The sequence below is a fragment of the Xenopus laevis genome, chromosome 4L (genome assembly GCF_017654675.1).
Source record: "Xenopus laevis strain J_2021 chromosome 4L, Xenopus_laevis_v10.1, whole genome shotgun sequence".
NCBI classification, from domain to species: Eukaryota; Metazoa; Chordata; class Amphibia; order Anura; family Pipidae; genus Xenopus; species Xenopus laevis.
The window spans coordinates 154130702-154145466 of NC_054377.1; the positions used below are offsets into that span (position 1 = coordinate 154130702).

At 45.8% G+C, this 14765-nt stretch overlaps 2 protein-coding genes across 2 annotated transcripts; both read left to right on the forward strand.

Annotated features, from left to right (window-relative positions):
• Positions 1 to 4146: 4146 nt before the first annotated feature.
• Positions 4147 to 8453, forward strand: gp9.L (glycoprotein IX platelet L homeolog). Its single transcript, NM_001094099.1, is given in 2 exon segments — positions 4147 to 4173; positions 7520 to 8453. A coding segment is annotated over 1 exon segment (606 nt). The 5' UTR covers positions 4147 to 4173; positions 7520 to 7540; the 3' UTR covers positions 8147 to 8453.
• Positions 8454 to 9272: 819 nt separating this feature from the next.
• Positions 9273 to 13167, forward strand: LOC108704049 (platelet glycoprotein IX). Its single transcript, XM_018240426.2, has 2 exons — positions 9273 to 9511; positions 12512 to 13167. The coding sequence occupies exon 2, from the start codon at positions 12513 to 12515 to the stop codon at positions 13128 to 13130; it is 618 nt and encodes a 205-aa protein (XP_018095915.1). The 5' UTR covers positions 9273 to 9511; position 12512; the 3' UTR covers positions 13131 to 13167.
• The last annotated feature ends 1598 nt before the right edge of the window (positions 13168 to 14765 follow it).

Here is a 14765-nt window from a genome sequence, read left to right on the forward strand (position 1 = left end):
AGCCCCCCCCCCTCACCAGTTGGTACAAGACAGAGGCAGGGACTGATGGTGGGCTGGGGAGGGGTCTTTAAGTATATAAATAAAAACTGGGTAAATAAATAGGCTGCGCTAAATAAAAAATGTATCTAATATAGTTAGTTAGGCAAAAATGTAATGTATAAAGGCTGGAGTGAGTGGATGTGTAACATAATAGCCAGAACTCTACTTCCTGCTTTTCAGCTCTTGCTTTCCACTGATTGGTTACCAGGTAGTAACCAATCAGAGACTTGAGGGGAGGCCACATGGGTCATATCTGTTGCTTTTAAATCTGAGCTGAATGCTGAGGATTAATTACAAACTCACTGAACAGTTATGTCCCATGTGGGTCCCCTTATAGTCACTGACTAACTCAGAGTTAGAGAGCTGAAAAGCAGGAAGTAGTGTTCTGGCTATTATGTTACACATCCACTCACTCATAGTAACATAGTAAGTGAGGTTGAAAAAAGACACACGTCCATCAAGTTCAACCTTAAGTCTATATATAACCTGCCTAACTGTCAGTTGATCCAGAGGAAGGAGAAAACCCATCTGAAGTTTCTCCAATTTGCCTCAGAGGGGGAAAAATTCCTTCCTGACTCCAAAATGGGACCAGTCCCTGGATCAACTTGTACTATGAGCTCTCTCCCATATCCCTGTATTCCCTCACTTGCTAAACACCAGCCAACCCCTTCTTATACCTATCTAATGTATCAGCCTGTACCCCTGATTCACTTCCCAGCTCTCCCTGTAACACCCCTTTCCCTCCTCTAATCTCATTGGCTCCCTCCTGTCTGCTGGGAGGAGCTACTGGTGAATAAAGCATCCGACCCTTCCTTGTACCTATCTAATGTATCAGCCTGTACCCCTGATTCACTTCCCAGCTCTCCCTGTAACACCCCTTTCCCTCCTCTAATCTCATTGGCTCTCTCCTGTCTGCTGGGAGGAGCTACTGGTGAATAAAGCATCCGACCCTTCCTTGTACCTATCTAATGTATCAGCCTGTACCACTGATTCACTTCCCAGCTCTCCCTGTAACACCCCTTTCCCTCCTCTAATCTCATTGGCTCCCTCCTGTCTGCTGGGAGGAGCTACTGGTGAATCAAGCATCCGACCCTTCCTTGTACCTATCTAATGTATCAGCCTGTACCACTGATTCACTTCCCATCTCTCCCTGTAACACCCCTTTCCCTCCTCTAATCTCATTGGCTCCCTCCTGTCTGCTGGGAGGAGCTACTGGTGAATAAAGCATCCGACCCTTCCTTATACCTATCTAATGTATCAGCCTCTACCACTGATTCACTTCCCAGCTCTCCCTGTAACACCCCTTTCCCTCCTCTAATCTCATTGGCTCCCTCCTGTCTGCTGGGAGGAGCTACTGGTGAATAAAGCATCCGACCCTTCCTTATACCTATCTAATGTATCAGCCTGTACCACTGATTCAGGGAGACAATTCCACATCTTCACAGCTCTCTCTGTAACAAACTCCAGCCTTTATACATTACATTTATTACATTTACATTTGTAACCATTTCAACACCCCTTTGTCGGTGTTACACTCCACGTGTGGCTCTTACCTGATGACACAGGACAAACCTGAGCCACTCCGCAGTGGTATGGGGGGAGATTGGGTACCTGGTACTTACTAGTGCAGTGTCTACACCTAGTGGGATCTGGGAATGCACCTACGGGTGGCCCCACTAGGAATACAGTAATAACACACACCTTATTGGTTAAACTGAATAACTGTTTATCTAAAATAAATGGGCACCTAATACAGGCAGCACTCCTAACTGGTGGCAATAGGGCCTCACTAACTGACTTGCTAGTGCAAAGCTGTCTAGCTAACTATGGAAAGTCAAAGTCCTTTATTAAACAGTCTCTGTATCTTCAGAACTCTTGGGTACTGTCCCTTTAACCAGGATACTCACAAATCCTCTTTGGATACTTTAGAGTCTCTCCAGGTGAGTCCAGCACAGTCAGACATACAGTGAGACTAGCAGCCCCTTTGGATGCTCAGATAGGAAACTCCTGCTGGTTGTTCCTCCAGTCTGGATTCCTCTCACACTCTCTGTCTCTCCAGGCACAGTATGAGGCTTCCCTGTGCCAGTCTGATCCAAATGAATGTGGTGCAGCCTCTCAGCTCTCTGGTCTCTCTCTCTGTCCACCATGTTGTTATCTCTGCCAGGCCAGCACTTTAGGATGGAACTGCTTTCTGGCAGGCTGTTGTTTCTCCTACTCAATGTAACTGAATGTGTCTCAGTGGGACCTGGATTTTACTAATGAGTGTTGTTCTTAGATCTACCAGGCAGCTGTTATCTTGTGTTAGGGAGCTGCTATCTGGTTACCTTCCCATTGTTCTGTTGTTTGGCTGCTGGGGGGGAGGGAGGGGGTGATATCACTCCAACTTGCAGTACAGCAGTAAAGAGAGACTGAAGTTTATCAGAGCACAAGTCACATGCCTTGGGGCAGCTGGGAAATTGACAATATGACTAGCCCCATGTCAGATTTAAAAATTATGGATTTCAGTGCAGAATTCTGCTGGAGCAGCTCTATTAACTGATGTGTTTTGGAGAATATAAATTCCCATGACTGTATCTCTAAGTTTTTTTCATTATAAGTGCCCAAGGGCCCCTTCCCTAAAGCTGCCACCTAGAAACAGGCCCTCGGGGGCCAATATACTGCCCTGTGATTTATTATCCCTCAGCTCATACGGGGCATTATAGGGGCACTTTGCCTATTGTTATCTCCCCAACACCATTAGAGGGGCAGTCAGGATACACTTATATAACTCATATACACACACACACATATATATATATATATATATAGTAGGGACCATACTGCTTTACTTGCTAAACAAGAGTGTTTGGGGGTAGTGGGTACCTACCTCTTACTGTCACCCTCTAACTGGCTCTAAATGACACCATTGCCCTGTGTGATCTCCAGTGCGATGATGCCTGGGGGCACCACCATAGGGAAAATACTGGCAAAACTGTGTGTATCCCCCAACTGAGAGGACAAAGTATTAGTTGTATTGCAGGATCTGTTATCCGGAAACCCGTTATCCTGAAAGCTCCAAATTACAGAAAGGCCATCTCCCATAGATTAATCAAATAATTCTAAAACTGATTCCCTTTTTCTGTGTAATAATAAAACAGTCGCTTGTACTTGATCCCAACTAAGATATAATTAATCCTTATTGGAAGCAAAACCAGCCTATTGGGTTTATTTCATGTTTATATGATTTTCTAGTAGACTTAAGGTATGAAGATCCAAATTACAGAAAGATCCATTATCAGGGGAAACCTCGGGTCCTGAGCATTCTGGATAACAGGTCCCATATCTGTATGTGGGGGCAGCTGATGTGCCCGTGGGAAGGATACTGTGGGGCAAGAAGCAACACATGGGGGTCAATACGATTTCTTGGGAAGGGACTGAGCTTTGGCTTTGGTATTGTTGGTCGGGCCCCTGGCAATGTAGGGTTTCTGGGGCCCATATAAGTGATAGAAGCATTACTAAAATTAGTTGTAGTGCTAGTTGTTTTGAACTATAACTCCCATCATTCCCTGAATAGCCTTGTCCTTTTGCCCATGTCGTGTTCAGCGGTCTGTGGCCCTTTAATCACTTGGAATCAAAGAGAACAACGACCAACTGCAGGAATGCAATGCAATTACACACATACAATGCACAGAATCCAATACAAAAGCTGCGGCTGCTGTTGAGGTACTGGGTACAGTCAATGGTCCCCCCGCAGGTCAGGTAATGACATAAAGTCTGTATATCTCACTGTGAGGTACATCGCCCATGAGCCAGGGGCCCCTCCGCACAAGTCAAAAATCTAGGGACCCCGTATATCCATCCAGCTAATATTATAAATAGGGAGCCGCCTGCTGAGCACTTGGGGGTTAATTTGGGCTCCAATAGGCTGAGGAATAAATAGAATTAAAGGGAAGTCTGGGCTGGGGCTGATAGGCCTGTGGTTAAACTGCGGCAGTGAATGTGAGGGCCCCGGGGCCCCTGTATGACAGGTTGGTCGGAAGCCAATGATTCGTTATCAGGGGAAGTGAATTCATTTCCCCCAGTGTTACCCCTGAGCCCAGTGACACCCCCAGTCACATCCCCCCGTCTCAGACCAGAGCAGCACAGGGAATAGAGGTAAGAGGAGCCATTACCCTAGAGGGTTAAATCAAGGAGGGCAGTGACACTTTACTTATGTCTGAGGAGGCCGATGTTCTATTGGCTGGCGGGGGGTCGTGGGATCATTGAGCCAATTCAAAGAGGAGCTGATATTTTGTTGGGGGGTGGTTGGAGCTTTACCCCACATTCAGGGAGTTACAGGATTTAAAGCGCCCATGCACTAGGGGTCTAGTATTTCTCTTTGTCCTTCTGTATGCTGCATGGTTGCTATGGAAAGGGAGCCTAGCAACCTTATACAGCTACACACGTGAAAATATTAAGCGTCATCAGGAGAAGCAGACTCAGCTCCTCTTAGTTTAACCACTTGTGTGCCTGTCAATAGCAACGTGACTCAGCATATAAATAAATGAATAGAAGAAAGCAGCCACTACTTTACTGCATCAGTCATTTACTGGTATATTTGGGGCAAAATGTCCTTTATCAGCTATTCTACCCATTCCCCACACCAATAGTTTAAGGCATTTCCGCAACCAAACCCCTTTCAACACCTCATTGCTGGTGATTAATGCTCACAGCCACTATCTCTGGAGTCTGAACTCCCAAGTCCAATTGACCCATAAAACTATGGCACATAGGTATTCCCTGTACTAAGCACAATTCAGCAGGAACAGTCCCTAAGTTTGCTCATAGTCTGTACAGAGAGATCCCATAAAACTATGGCACATAGGTATTCCCTGTACTAAGCACAATTCAGCAGGAACAGTCCCTAAGTTTGCTCATAGTCTGTACAGAGAGATCCCATAAAACTATGGCAGTATAGGTATTCCCTGTACTAAGCACAATTCAGCAGGAACAGTCCCTAAGTTTGCTCATAGTCTGTACAGAGAGATCCCATAAAACTATGGCAGCATAGGTATTCCCTGTACTAAGCACAATTCAGCAGGAACAGTCCCTAAGTTTGCTCATAGTCTGTACAGAGAGATCCCATAAAACTATGGCACATAGGTATTCCCTGTACTAAGCACAATTCAGCAGGAACAGTCCCCTAAGTTTGCTCATAGTCTGTACAGAGAGATCCCATAAAACTATAGCAGCATAGATATTCCCTGTACTAAGCACAATTCAGCAGGAACAGCCCCTAATATGCTCATAGTCTGTACAGAGAGATCCCATAAAACTATGGCAGCATAGGTATTCCCTGTACTAAGCATAATTCAGCAGGAACAGTCCCTAAGTTTGCTCATAGTCTGTACAGAGAGATCCCATAAAACTATGGCACATAGGTATTCCCTGTACTAAGCACAATTCAGCAGGAACAGTCCCTAAGTTTGCTCATAGTCTGTACAGAGAGATCCCATAAAACTATGGCAGCATAGGTATTCCCTGTACTAAGCACAATTCAGCAGGAACAGCCCCTAAGTTTGCTCATAGTCTGTACAGAGAGATCCCATAAAACTATGGCAGCATAGGTATTCCCTGTACTAAGCATAATTCAGCAGGAACAGTCCCTAAGTTTGCTCATAGTCTGTACAGAGAGATCCCATAAAACTATGGCACATAGGTATTCCCTGTACTAAGCACAATTCAGCAGGAACAGTCCCTAAGTTTGCTCATAGTCTGTACAGAGAGATCCCATAAAACTATGGCAGCATAGGTATTCCCTGTACTAAGCACAATTCAGCAGGAACAGTCCCCTAAGTTTGCTCATAGTCTGTACAGAGAGATCCCATAAAACTATAGCAGCATAGATATTCCCTGTACTAAGCACAATTCAGCAGGAACAGCCCCTAATATGCTCATAGTCTGTACAGAGAGATCCCATAAAACTATGGCAGCATAGGTATTCCCTGTACTAAGCATAATTCAGCAGGAACAGTCCCTAAGTTTGCTCATAGTCTGTACAGAGAGATCCCATAAAACTATGGCACATAGGTATTCCCTGTACTAAGCACAATTCAGCAGGAACAGTCCCTAAGTTTGCTCATAGTCTGTACAGAGAGATCCCATAAAACTATGGCAGCATAGGTATTCCCTGTACTAAGCACAATTCAGCAGGAACAGCCCCTAAGTTTGCTCATAGTCTGTACAGAGAGATCCCATAAAACTATGGCAGCATAGGTATTCCCTGTACTAAGCACAATTCAGCAGGAACAGTCCCCTAAGTTTGCTCATAGTCTGTACAGAGAGATCCCATAAAACTATGGCACATAGGTATTCCCTGTACTAAGCACAATTCAGCAGGAACAGTCCCTAAGTTTGCTCATAGTCTGTACAGAGAGATCCCATAAAACTATGGCAGCATAGGTATTCCCTGTACTAAGCACAATTCAGCAGGAACAGCCCCTAAGTTTGCTCATAGTCTGTACAGAGAGATCCCATAAAACTATGGCAGCATAGGTATTCCCTGTACTAAGCATAATTCAGCAGGAACAGTCCCTAAGTTTGCTCATAGTCTGTACAGAGAGATCCCATAAAACTATGGCACATAGGTATTCCCTGTACTAAGCACAATTCAGCAGGAACAGTCCCCTAAGTTTGCTCATAGTCTGTACAGAGAGATCCCATAAAACTATGGCACATAGGTATTCCCTGTACTAAGCACAATTCAGCAGGAACAGCCCCTAATATGCTCATAGTCTGTACAGAGAGATCCCATAAAACTATGGCAGCATAGGTATTCCCTGTACTAAGCACAATTCAGCAGGAACAGCCCCTAATATGCTCATAGTCTGTACAGAGAGATCCCATAAAACTATGGCAGCATAGGTATTCCCTGTACTAAGCACAATTCAGCAGGAACAGTCCCCTAAGTTTGCTTATAGTCTGTACAGAGAGATCCCATAAAACTATGGCACATAGGTATTCCCTGTACTAAGCACAATTCAGCAGGAACAGCCCCTAATATGCTCATAGTCTGTACAGAGAGATCCCATAAAACTATGGCAGCATAGGTATTCCCTGTACTAAGCACAATTCAGCAGGAACAGTCCCCTAAGTTTGCTCATAGTCTGTACAGAGAGATCCCATAAAACTATGGCACATAGGTATTCCCTGTACTAAGCACAATTCAGCAGGAACAGTCCCCTAAGTTTGCTTATAGTCTGTACAGAGAGATCCCATAAAACTATGGCACATAGGTATTCCCTGTACTAAGCACAATTCAGCAGGAACAGTCCCTAAGTTTGCTCATAGTCTGTGCAGAGAGATCCCATAAAACTATGGCACATAGGTATTCCCCTGTACTAAGCACAATTCAGCAGGAACAGCATATGTATCATTTATCAGCATAGGCACAGGCTTCTGTATTGCCACTAGTACATAAATATCACATGATCTAATAATTCTATGTTTTGCCCCATTCTAGAGCCCCAAGTCCAGGGCAGATATGACGACCCGGTTAGGATTTGTGCTGTTGGCCATGTGCATCTCTGGAAGCGTTGGGCAGTGCCCCCACTCGTGTATATGTACAGCCATTGAGTGGAAAGGGTTAACAGTTAACTGCAGCTTTAGGCAACTGACCGAGGTGCCCCCCCTGCCCTATAACACCATCAGGCTCTTCCTGCAGAACAACAGTCTGACACGGGTCAGCGCCGGGACCTTGGATCGACTCCTCAATCTGCAGGAAGTGGATATTTCCCACAATCCTTGGAGCTGCGACTGTGACATCTGGTACCTGAAGGTCTGGCTGGAGTCGCAGACCCTGGTGAGGAACAGCCCCCACGTGCAATGCTCAGCCCCCCCGTCCCTCTCCAGGACCCCCTTGTACCACTTGTCTGGAAACCAAATGTCCGACTGTAGAACATTGAGGCCCATCAAGTGTCACCAGTTCTTTGTACGAGATTTGTTCCTTATTGGCCCTTCCCTGCTGATCCTCCTGATCTTCACTTGTTTCCTCATTATCACCAAGAGACTCGCCTGTAGGGTCGCAATTAACTCTTCAAGGAACATTCGTCGCTTAACCAGCGCCAAGAATGTGCTCAAGTCAAAGTAGGACCATGTGAAGCCCCCGAGTCAGGAAACGGCCACATTGGCCAATCCATGGGGGGAGGGGAAGAACTCAATGAGGCTCTGGTATAGAATCAACTTGAGTATTTCCTCACCCTACTCTGCTATATAAATCTGTAAGACAACATGGTATCCAGGCCTCCTGTAGGCACTGCATGGGTTAATGTGTCAATAGATTGTGGGCTCACTGGGTTATCCCCAATTATTCCCCAATCAGTCTGTGCGGGGGTTACAAGTGGCCAGCTGGCGATATTGTGAGTAAAAACTGCAAATAAAGGAAATATAAATCTACAGTGCCTTTTGCTTTATCAGATGGAAAAAGTGTCAGCTCCTAGGCCAAGCAGTGCAGTGTGGGGGGCAGGGGGTGGGGTTTCTAGGGAAGGTGTTGGTGTTCCTATTAAAGAAGCAACTCCCATTATAGTCGACAAGTTCCCACAGCTTCTCATTTTACCAATTGTGCAGAATTCATGACACCCCCTGTGCCCCCCACTAGCCCCATTTACTGTGCCCCGTCTGTAACTTCACCAGTGGGTCGGGGGAGGGGGGACGTCTTTCTGGTGAAGTCAGAGACCTGCAATTGTCTGGGGCAAATATTTAGGAGGAAATGGGTTTATTTAGCAAATACTGTACCCCCATAAAGCCGCAAAGAGATTAATGGGGAACTTCTGTAGATCTGCTCATATATGTTCTACTGACGAGACCAGGGGGGCTACGTCCCATATCAGTTGGGGGGTGAAAGTGTCACTACAAGGTTAGTGTAACAGTGGGGGGGCTACTGGGGGTCTTTCCATTTCAGAGGATAAAACCTTTTCCCATAGAATCGAATTCTATACAGAATGAGCGCAGGGGCAGATTGGGGGTACACAGGGCGTTTATGGGGGACAGAGGGCAGATCAGGGGTAAACAGGGCAGATAAGAGGGTAGATTGGGGGGCCGAGAACATATATGGGGGGCAGAGGGCAGATTGGGGGGCAGAGGACATATATGGGGTGCAGAGGGCAGATGCGGGGTCAGATAAGAGGGTAGAGGGCAGATGGAGGAGGGGCAGAAGTGAGTGTTGGCTCAGAGGATCAGAGGATCAGATAAGTAGGGGGCCCTTATCTCTCTATAGCACCCGTCTCCTGTGACTCCTCAGCTCAGTCCCACAATCCTCAGCACTGGGACTTATCAGCTGTGACTAAGCACCAAGTAGCACCCAACTCATTAACCCCCCAGGCCCCTGAACTTATTCAACAACTCCCCGCAGTGTCTGACGGACCCGGGAGTTTACACGTTGGTCCCACAAGGTTCTACTGAGGCTGAAAACGATGTGACCAGAACCCCCCAGAGGGGCTGCAATTAGTTACTAAAGGTAATTGTTCTTTTTCTTCTCACTTACTTGTACGTTGGACAAAAGCAGATTGGTCGCTCCTGGGGCTGGGAGGGTTAATAGCTCGGGCAACCCAAGGTCATTACTGAAGGTGAAGAGCCCCAGTCATTGGGAAAGAGACCACCCAAATATTCCCCCATTATAACCAGAGGAAAATGTGACAATAATAATTAGTAGAAGAAGAATAAGAAAAACTCCCAAGTGCTTCTCTAGGTCAGTAACAGCCCGGGGCAGAAAGGGTTAAAATGACTGTACCAAAGATGCATTTATTGTATATAGTTCCTTTACTGAAAGGGGTTAACTCCAGCCATGACCTGCAGGGAGTTGTAGTTTCCCCCATACATGAGTTAGGCTTTGCCCAAGGGGTCGCTGGGAATCAAAATAGGCCCTGGCATTCCAAGTACACAGGGGCCCAAGCAGCCCCCCAATAAATAGTGAGAGTCTATGGGAACTTACAGCAGCCCCTCTGGCATTTGCCGCAACCCACAGATTGCCAGTCCGGGCCTGTTGGGAGTTTCCCACAGGTCAGTGGTGTCAGGCAGGTTTCCTAGTCCAACCTGCTGCTAAACTACAACTCCCAGCGCCCCACCAACATCCCCAACCCCCAGTTGAAGCACAAGGGTTTCCTTTACATTTTCTTTAGCAGCCGGAGAGTCAGATCTGTCACTCACACTGGACCTGGGGTGGAGCAGTTCTTCCATTGGCTACAGCCATGTTTGTCTTTGTATTCCAGCCTATGGGAGGCTTTCTCTGCCCCCAGCTCACAGATCTAACCCTCCCTGGGTGTCACTTATTCACTGGGTGTCACTTATTCACTTGGTGTCACTTATTCACTGGGTGTCACTTATTCACTTGGTGTCACTTATTCACTTGGTGTCACTTATTCACTGGGTGTCACTTATTCACTGGGTGTCACTTATTCACTGGGCTAAGGTGGGGGGGGGGTAGGGAGAATATTGTTGCCCAATACTGACAAGTCAATCATTTTAATAGTGTCAATATCACTTTAAATCTGTCTCCCTCCCGGCCTCCCCCATAGCACATGGAATGGGGGCTCCATTAACTGACTGTGGCTTTTACTGGTTGAGGTGCAGGGGGGGTGGCAGCTGGGGGGCTCACATCACATCATCCAACCAATGAGAATGTGAGCAGAACATGTCGCCTGAAAATCTCATGGAACAGAATGTGAGTCTGACAAGCAGGAGAGATAGGCTTCACTTCTGTAACATACGAATTGCACTGGCTAAATAATGTTACTGCCCCTTTAACTCGCCAGAAAAACAGCTGCATTTCATTGCAAGGCTGCTCGGCCGAGTCCCAGAGAATTTGCTTTTTTAATTTCATGCAACATAAACTCAATTTGTGGGTTAGTGAGAAATCACAGAGCTCACAATTAAATTAAATAAACTCAACAATAAACTCACAGTGAGGGGGTCACCGAGGGTTAAATGATGCAGAGATTTTCTATTGTCAACAGGATCTTGGATTATTGTGTTTAATTATATTATAATCCCCCCCATAACCCTGATTTTATCAACATGGAGGATCCCAGCAAAAATCAGCCGTCCAATAGCAAAATGGAACTGGTTCATCATGGAGGTTTTTATGGGTCTCTTTTAAGGGAAGAAAGGGCAAGTTGTACCCAAAATGAGAAAGTAGGTGACAGTAGTTAGAGACTGTTGGTAGAGTGAAGGCTGGACAGTAGGTGACAGTAGTTAGAGACTGTCGTTAGAGTGAAGGTTGGACAGTAGGTGACAGTAGTTAGAGACTGTCGTTAGAGTGAAGGTTGGACAGTAGGTGACAGTAGTTAGAGACTGTTGGTAGAGTGAAGGTTGGACAGTAGGTGACAGTAGTTAGAGACTGTCGTTAGAGTGAAGGTTGGACAGTAGGTGACAGTAGTTAGAGACTGTTGGTAGAGTGAAGGCTGAACAGTAGGTGACAGTAGTTAGAGACTGTCGGTAGAGTGAAGGTTGGACAGTAGGTGACAGTAGTTAGAGACTGTCGTTAGAGTGAAGGTTGGACAGTAGGTGACAGTAGTTAGAGACTGTCGGTAGAGTGAAGGTTGGACAGTAGGTGACAGTAGTTAGAGACTGTCGTTAGAGTGAAGGTTGGACAGTAGGTGACAGTAGTTAGAGACTGTTGGTAGAGTGAAGGTTGGACAGTAGGTGACAGTAGTTAGAGACTGTCGGTAGAGTGAAGGTTGGACAGTAGGTGACAGTAGTTAGAGACTGTCGGTAGAGTGAAGGTTGGACAGTAGGTGACAGTAGTTAGAGACTGTCGTTAGAGTGAAGGTTGGACAGTAGGTGACAGTAGTTAGAGACTGTTGGTAGAGTGAAGGTTGGACAGTAGGTGACAGTAGTTAGAGACTGTCGTTAGAGTGAAGGTTGGACAGTAGGTGACAGTAGTTAGAGACTGTCGTTAGAGTGAAGGTTGGACAGTAGGTGACAGTAGTTAGAGACTGTTGGTAGAGTGAAGGTTGGACAGTAGGTGACAGTAGTTAGAGACTGTTGGTAGAGTGAAGGCTGGACAGTAGGTGACAGTAGTTAGAGACTGTCGTTAGAGTGAAGGTTGGACAGTAGGTGACAGTAGTTAGAGACTGTTGGTAGAGTGAAGGTTGGACAGTAGGTGACAGTAGTTAGAGACTGTCGTTAGAGTGAAGGCTGGACAGTAGGTGACAGTAGTTAGAGACTGTTGGTAGAGTGAAGGTTGGACAGTAGGTGACAGTTGCTGGAGACTGAGCTTCATTAGTGCAGTAAAGCATATCTAGTAAGCTGTGCTGACTCACTTTTTGGCTGCATTAATTGGTTACATTGATAACAAAGAAGACACAGTTCAGCCAATGAGAAGCCAGAGTGCAGCTGAAAGTGAGTCTGCCAAGCTTGTTGGACTGGGATTTCAGCGATGATGTAAAATAAAGAAGACCAACTGCAGGAAGGGGTAAAAGGGAAAGAATTCCATAACATTGTGACCTTCTCACTTTAGGATGTGCTTCTGCCCCAATCTTCTCCTGCTGGGCCTCATGCTCTTGGGCACTTCTGATGGAGAGATTTGCCCGGCTCCATGTCAGTGTTCCAACAAGCTCATTATAGACTGCAGTCGCAGGGAGTTGCACAAGGTTCCGCTACTCCCGGGGGCCACTGAGGAACTGGACCTGCAGCAGAACCAACTGACCTCAATCCCCCCGGGGGCGTTTGATCATCTCGTTGCCCTGAGGAAACTGAATTTATCCCACAACCCCCTGCACTGCGACTGTCAGCTCCGCTACCTGCACTTGTGGTTGGACAGTGAGGGGCTCAACTCTGGCGCCGTCTGCCTGACACCCCCCAACCTGAATGGGAAACCCCTGGCCCTTGTGGCCCCCACACTATTGACTTCCTGCTCTGGGACATTGAACCTCTGCTCCCACTTCCTGGTCACAAACACTTTCCTCTTCCTCTTCCTCTTCCTCCTCCTCTTCCTCATGGTCTGGAGTCTGAGAACTTTCCAGGGGATGAAATTCAGGATCAAAGTCAATGAGAACGAGATGAAGGTGCGAAAGAATTGGACCCCAGTCATGGGCTCCCTGAAAAGGCGATTTCATTTCTCTGTGAATTCCTGTTAATTTCCCTTTCCCTGAATAAAGTCCCGGGTTATGAAAAGATGTTTATTTGTAGGGTTCTGTGGGCATGGGGGGGGGGCACATGAACACCCCTCAAGCAGAGATGCTCCCCCCAAACAACTCCAAAGGTTTCAAATCATTTCAGGTCTCCAGTGCAGGGAGTGGTCCATGTTCTACACACTCTGTCCTGTACCCCGTATTACACACCTCCCAACATTTTGGAAATAGAAAGAGGGACTAAAAGATTTGAACTTTTTGGCCATGACCATTTTGTGGCCACACCCCCTAATTACCATGTTCATTTTACAAAATTTGGCAGGTTACGAAAGTCTGAACACATTTCTGTGTTTTTTTTTGTGTTATTATAGTTTTACTAATTAAGGTGAATTGTCCTTTAAATGGGTTGTTCTCCTTTAAATTAACTGTTAGTATGATGTAGAGAGGGATATTCTGAGACAATTTGCATTTGGTTTTCATTTTTTATTATTTGTGGTTTTTCACTTATTTAGCTTTTTATTCAACAGCTCTCCAGTTTGCAATTTCAGCTATCTGGTTGCTAGGGTCCAAATTCCCCTAGTAACCATGCATTGATTTGAATAAGAGACTGGAATATAAATAGGAGAGGCCTGAATAGAAAGATGAGGAATACAAAGTAACAATAACAATACATTTGTAGCCTTACAGAGCATTTGTTTTTTAGATGGGGTCAGTGACCCCCTTTTGAAAGCTGCAAATAATCAGAAGAAAAAGGCAAATAATTATAAAAAATAAAAAATAAACGATGAAGACCAATTGAAAAGTTGCTTAGAATTGGCCATTTAATAACATTATAAAAAGTTACCTTAAAGGTGAACCACCCCTTTAAGCTGCAAGTCACAGTTTTCCCAAGAGAGCTGCTTATCTTAAATTGTTACAATTGTATCTAAGTGCAGCCGCTGTATTCTGCCCTCTCTGCCAAAAGCCTCTTATTTTAATTAAGTCCGAAACGTTGTATCTATTTCTGGTTGTTCAGCGCAGGAGATGAGAGAGAAAGTCGGCACTGCTGCCTGAGCTGTCAAAATCGGGACTATCCAGTGAATAACGGGCCAGTTATAAAGTGTGATATTGTGGCCTTTGTATCAGCCCAACTGGATAGAGATTTAGAGTAAATCAGTATTCTATTAAGGGTTAATTAAAATAAATTCCTCTCCTGCTGTTGTAGTTCAGCAATAGCCTGGGGGGGGGGGTCAGATTCTTTATGTCAATTTGGGGCCCCCCAGCAGTGACACTTTGGTAGAAGCACCGGGTGGAGTTGGGACTATTGCAACGTAATGACTCCCAGCAGTCCAACACATTATAGTGGGAGGGTTGCAGGGAGTTGTAGCTGAAGGACCGGGGCACTATATATATATATATATATATTGACTTGCTGCTCGGGGGTGTGAATAATTGCACTTTATGTGGATCAGCCCCCCCCCCAGCCCTGACATATTAACCCTGTGACCCCAAAGGTTGTCTGTGGCCTTGGGGAATAATGAGACAATGAGAGTGTAGTATATTTGTATCAAGCACTATGGCAGCTCCAGCAGAGACTCGCTGACAAACATCTGTATATGGACTGAACCCACAGACTGGTATAAGCCTATAGTGGCTGCCCAT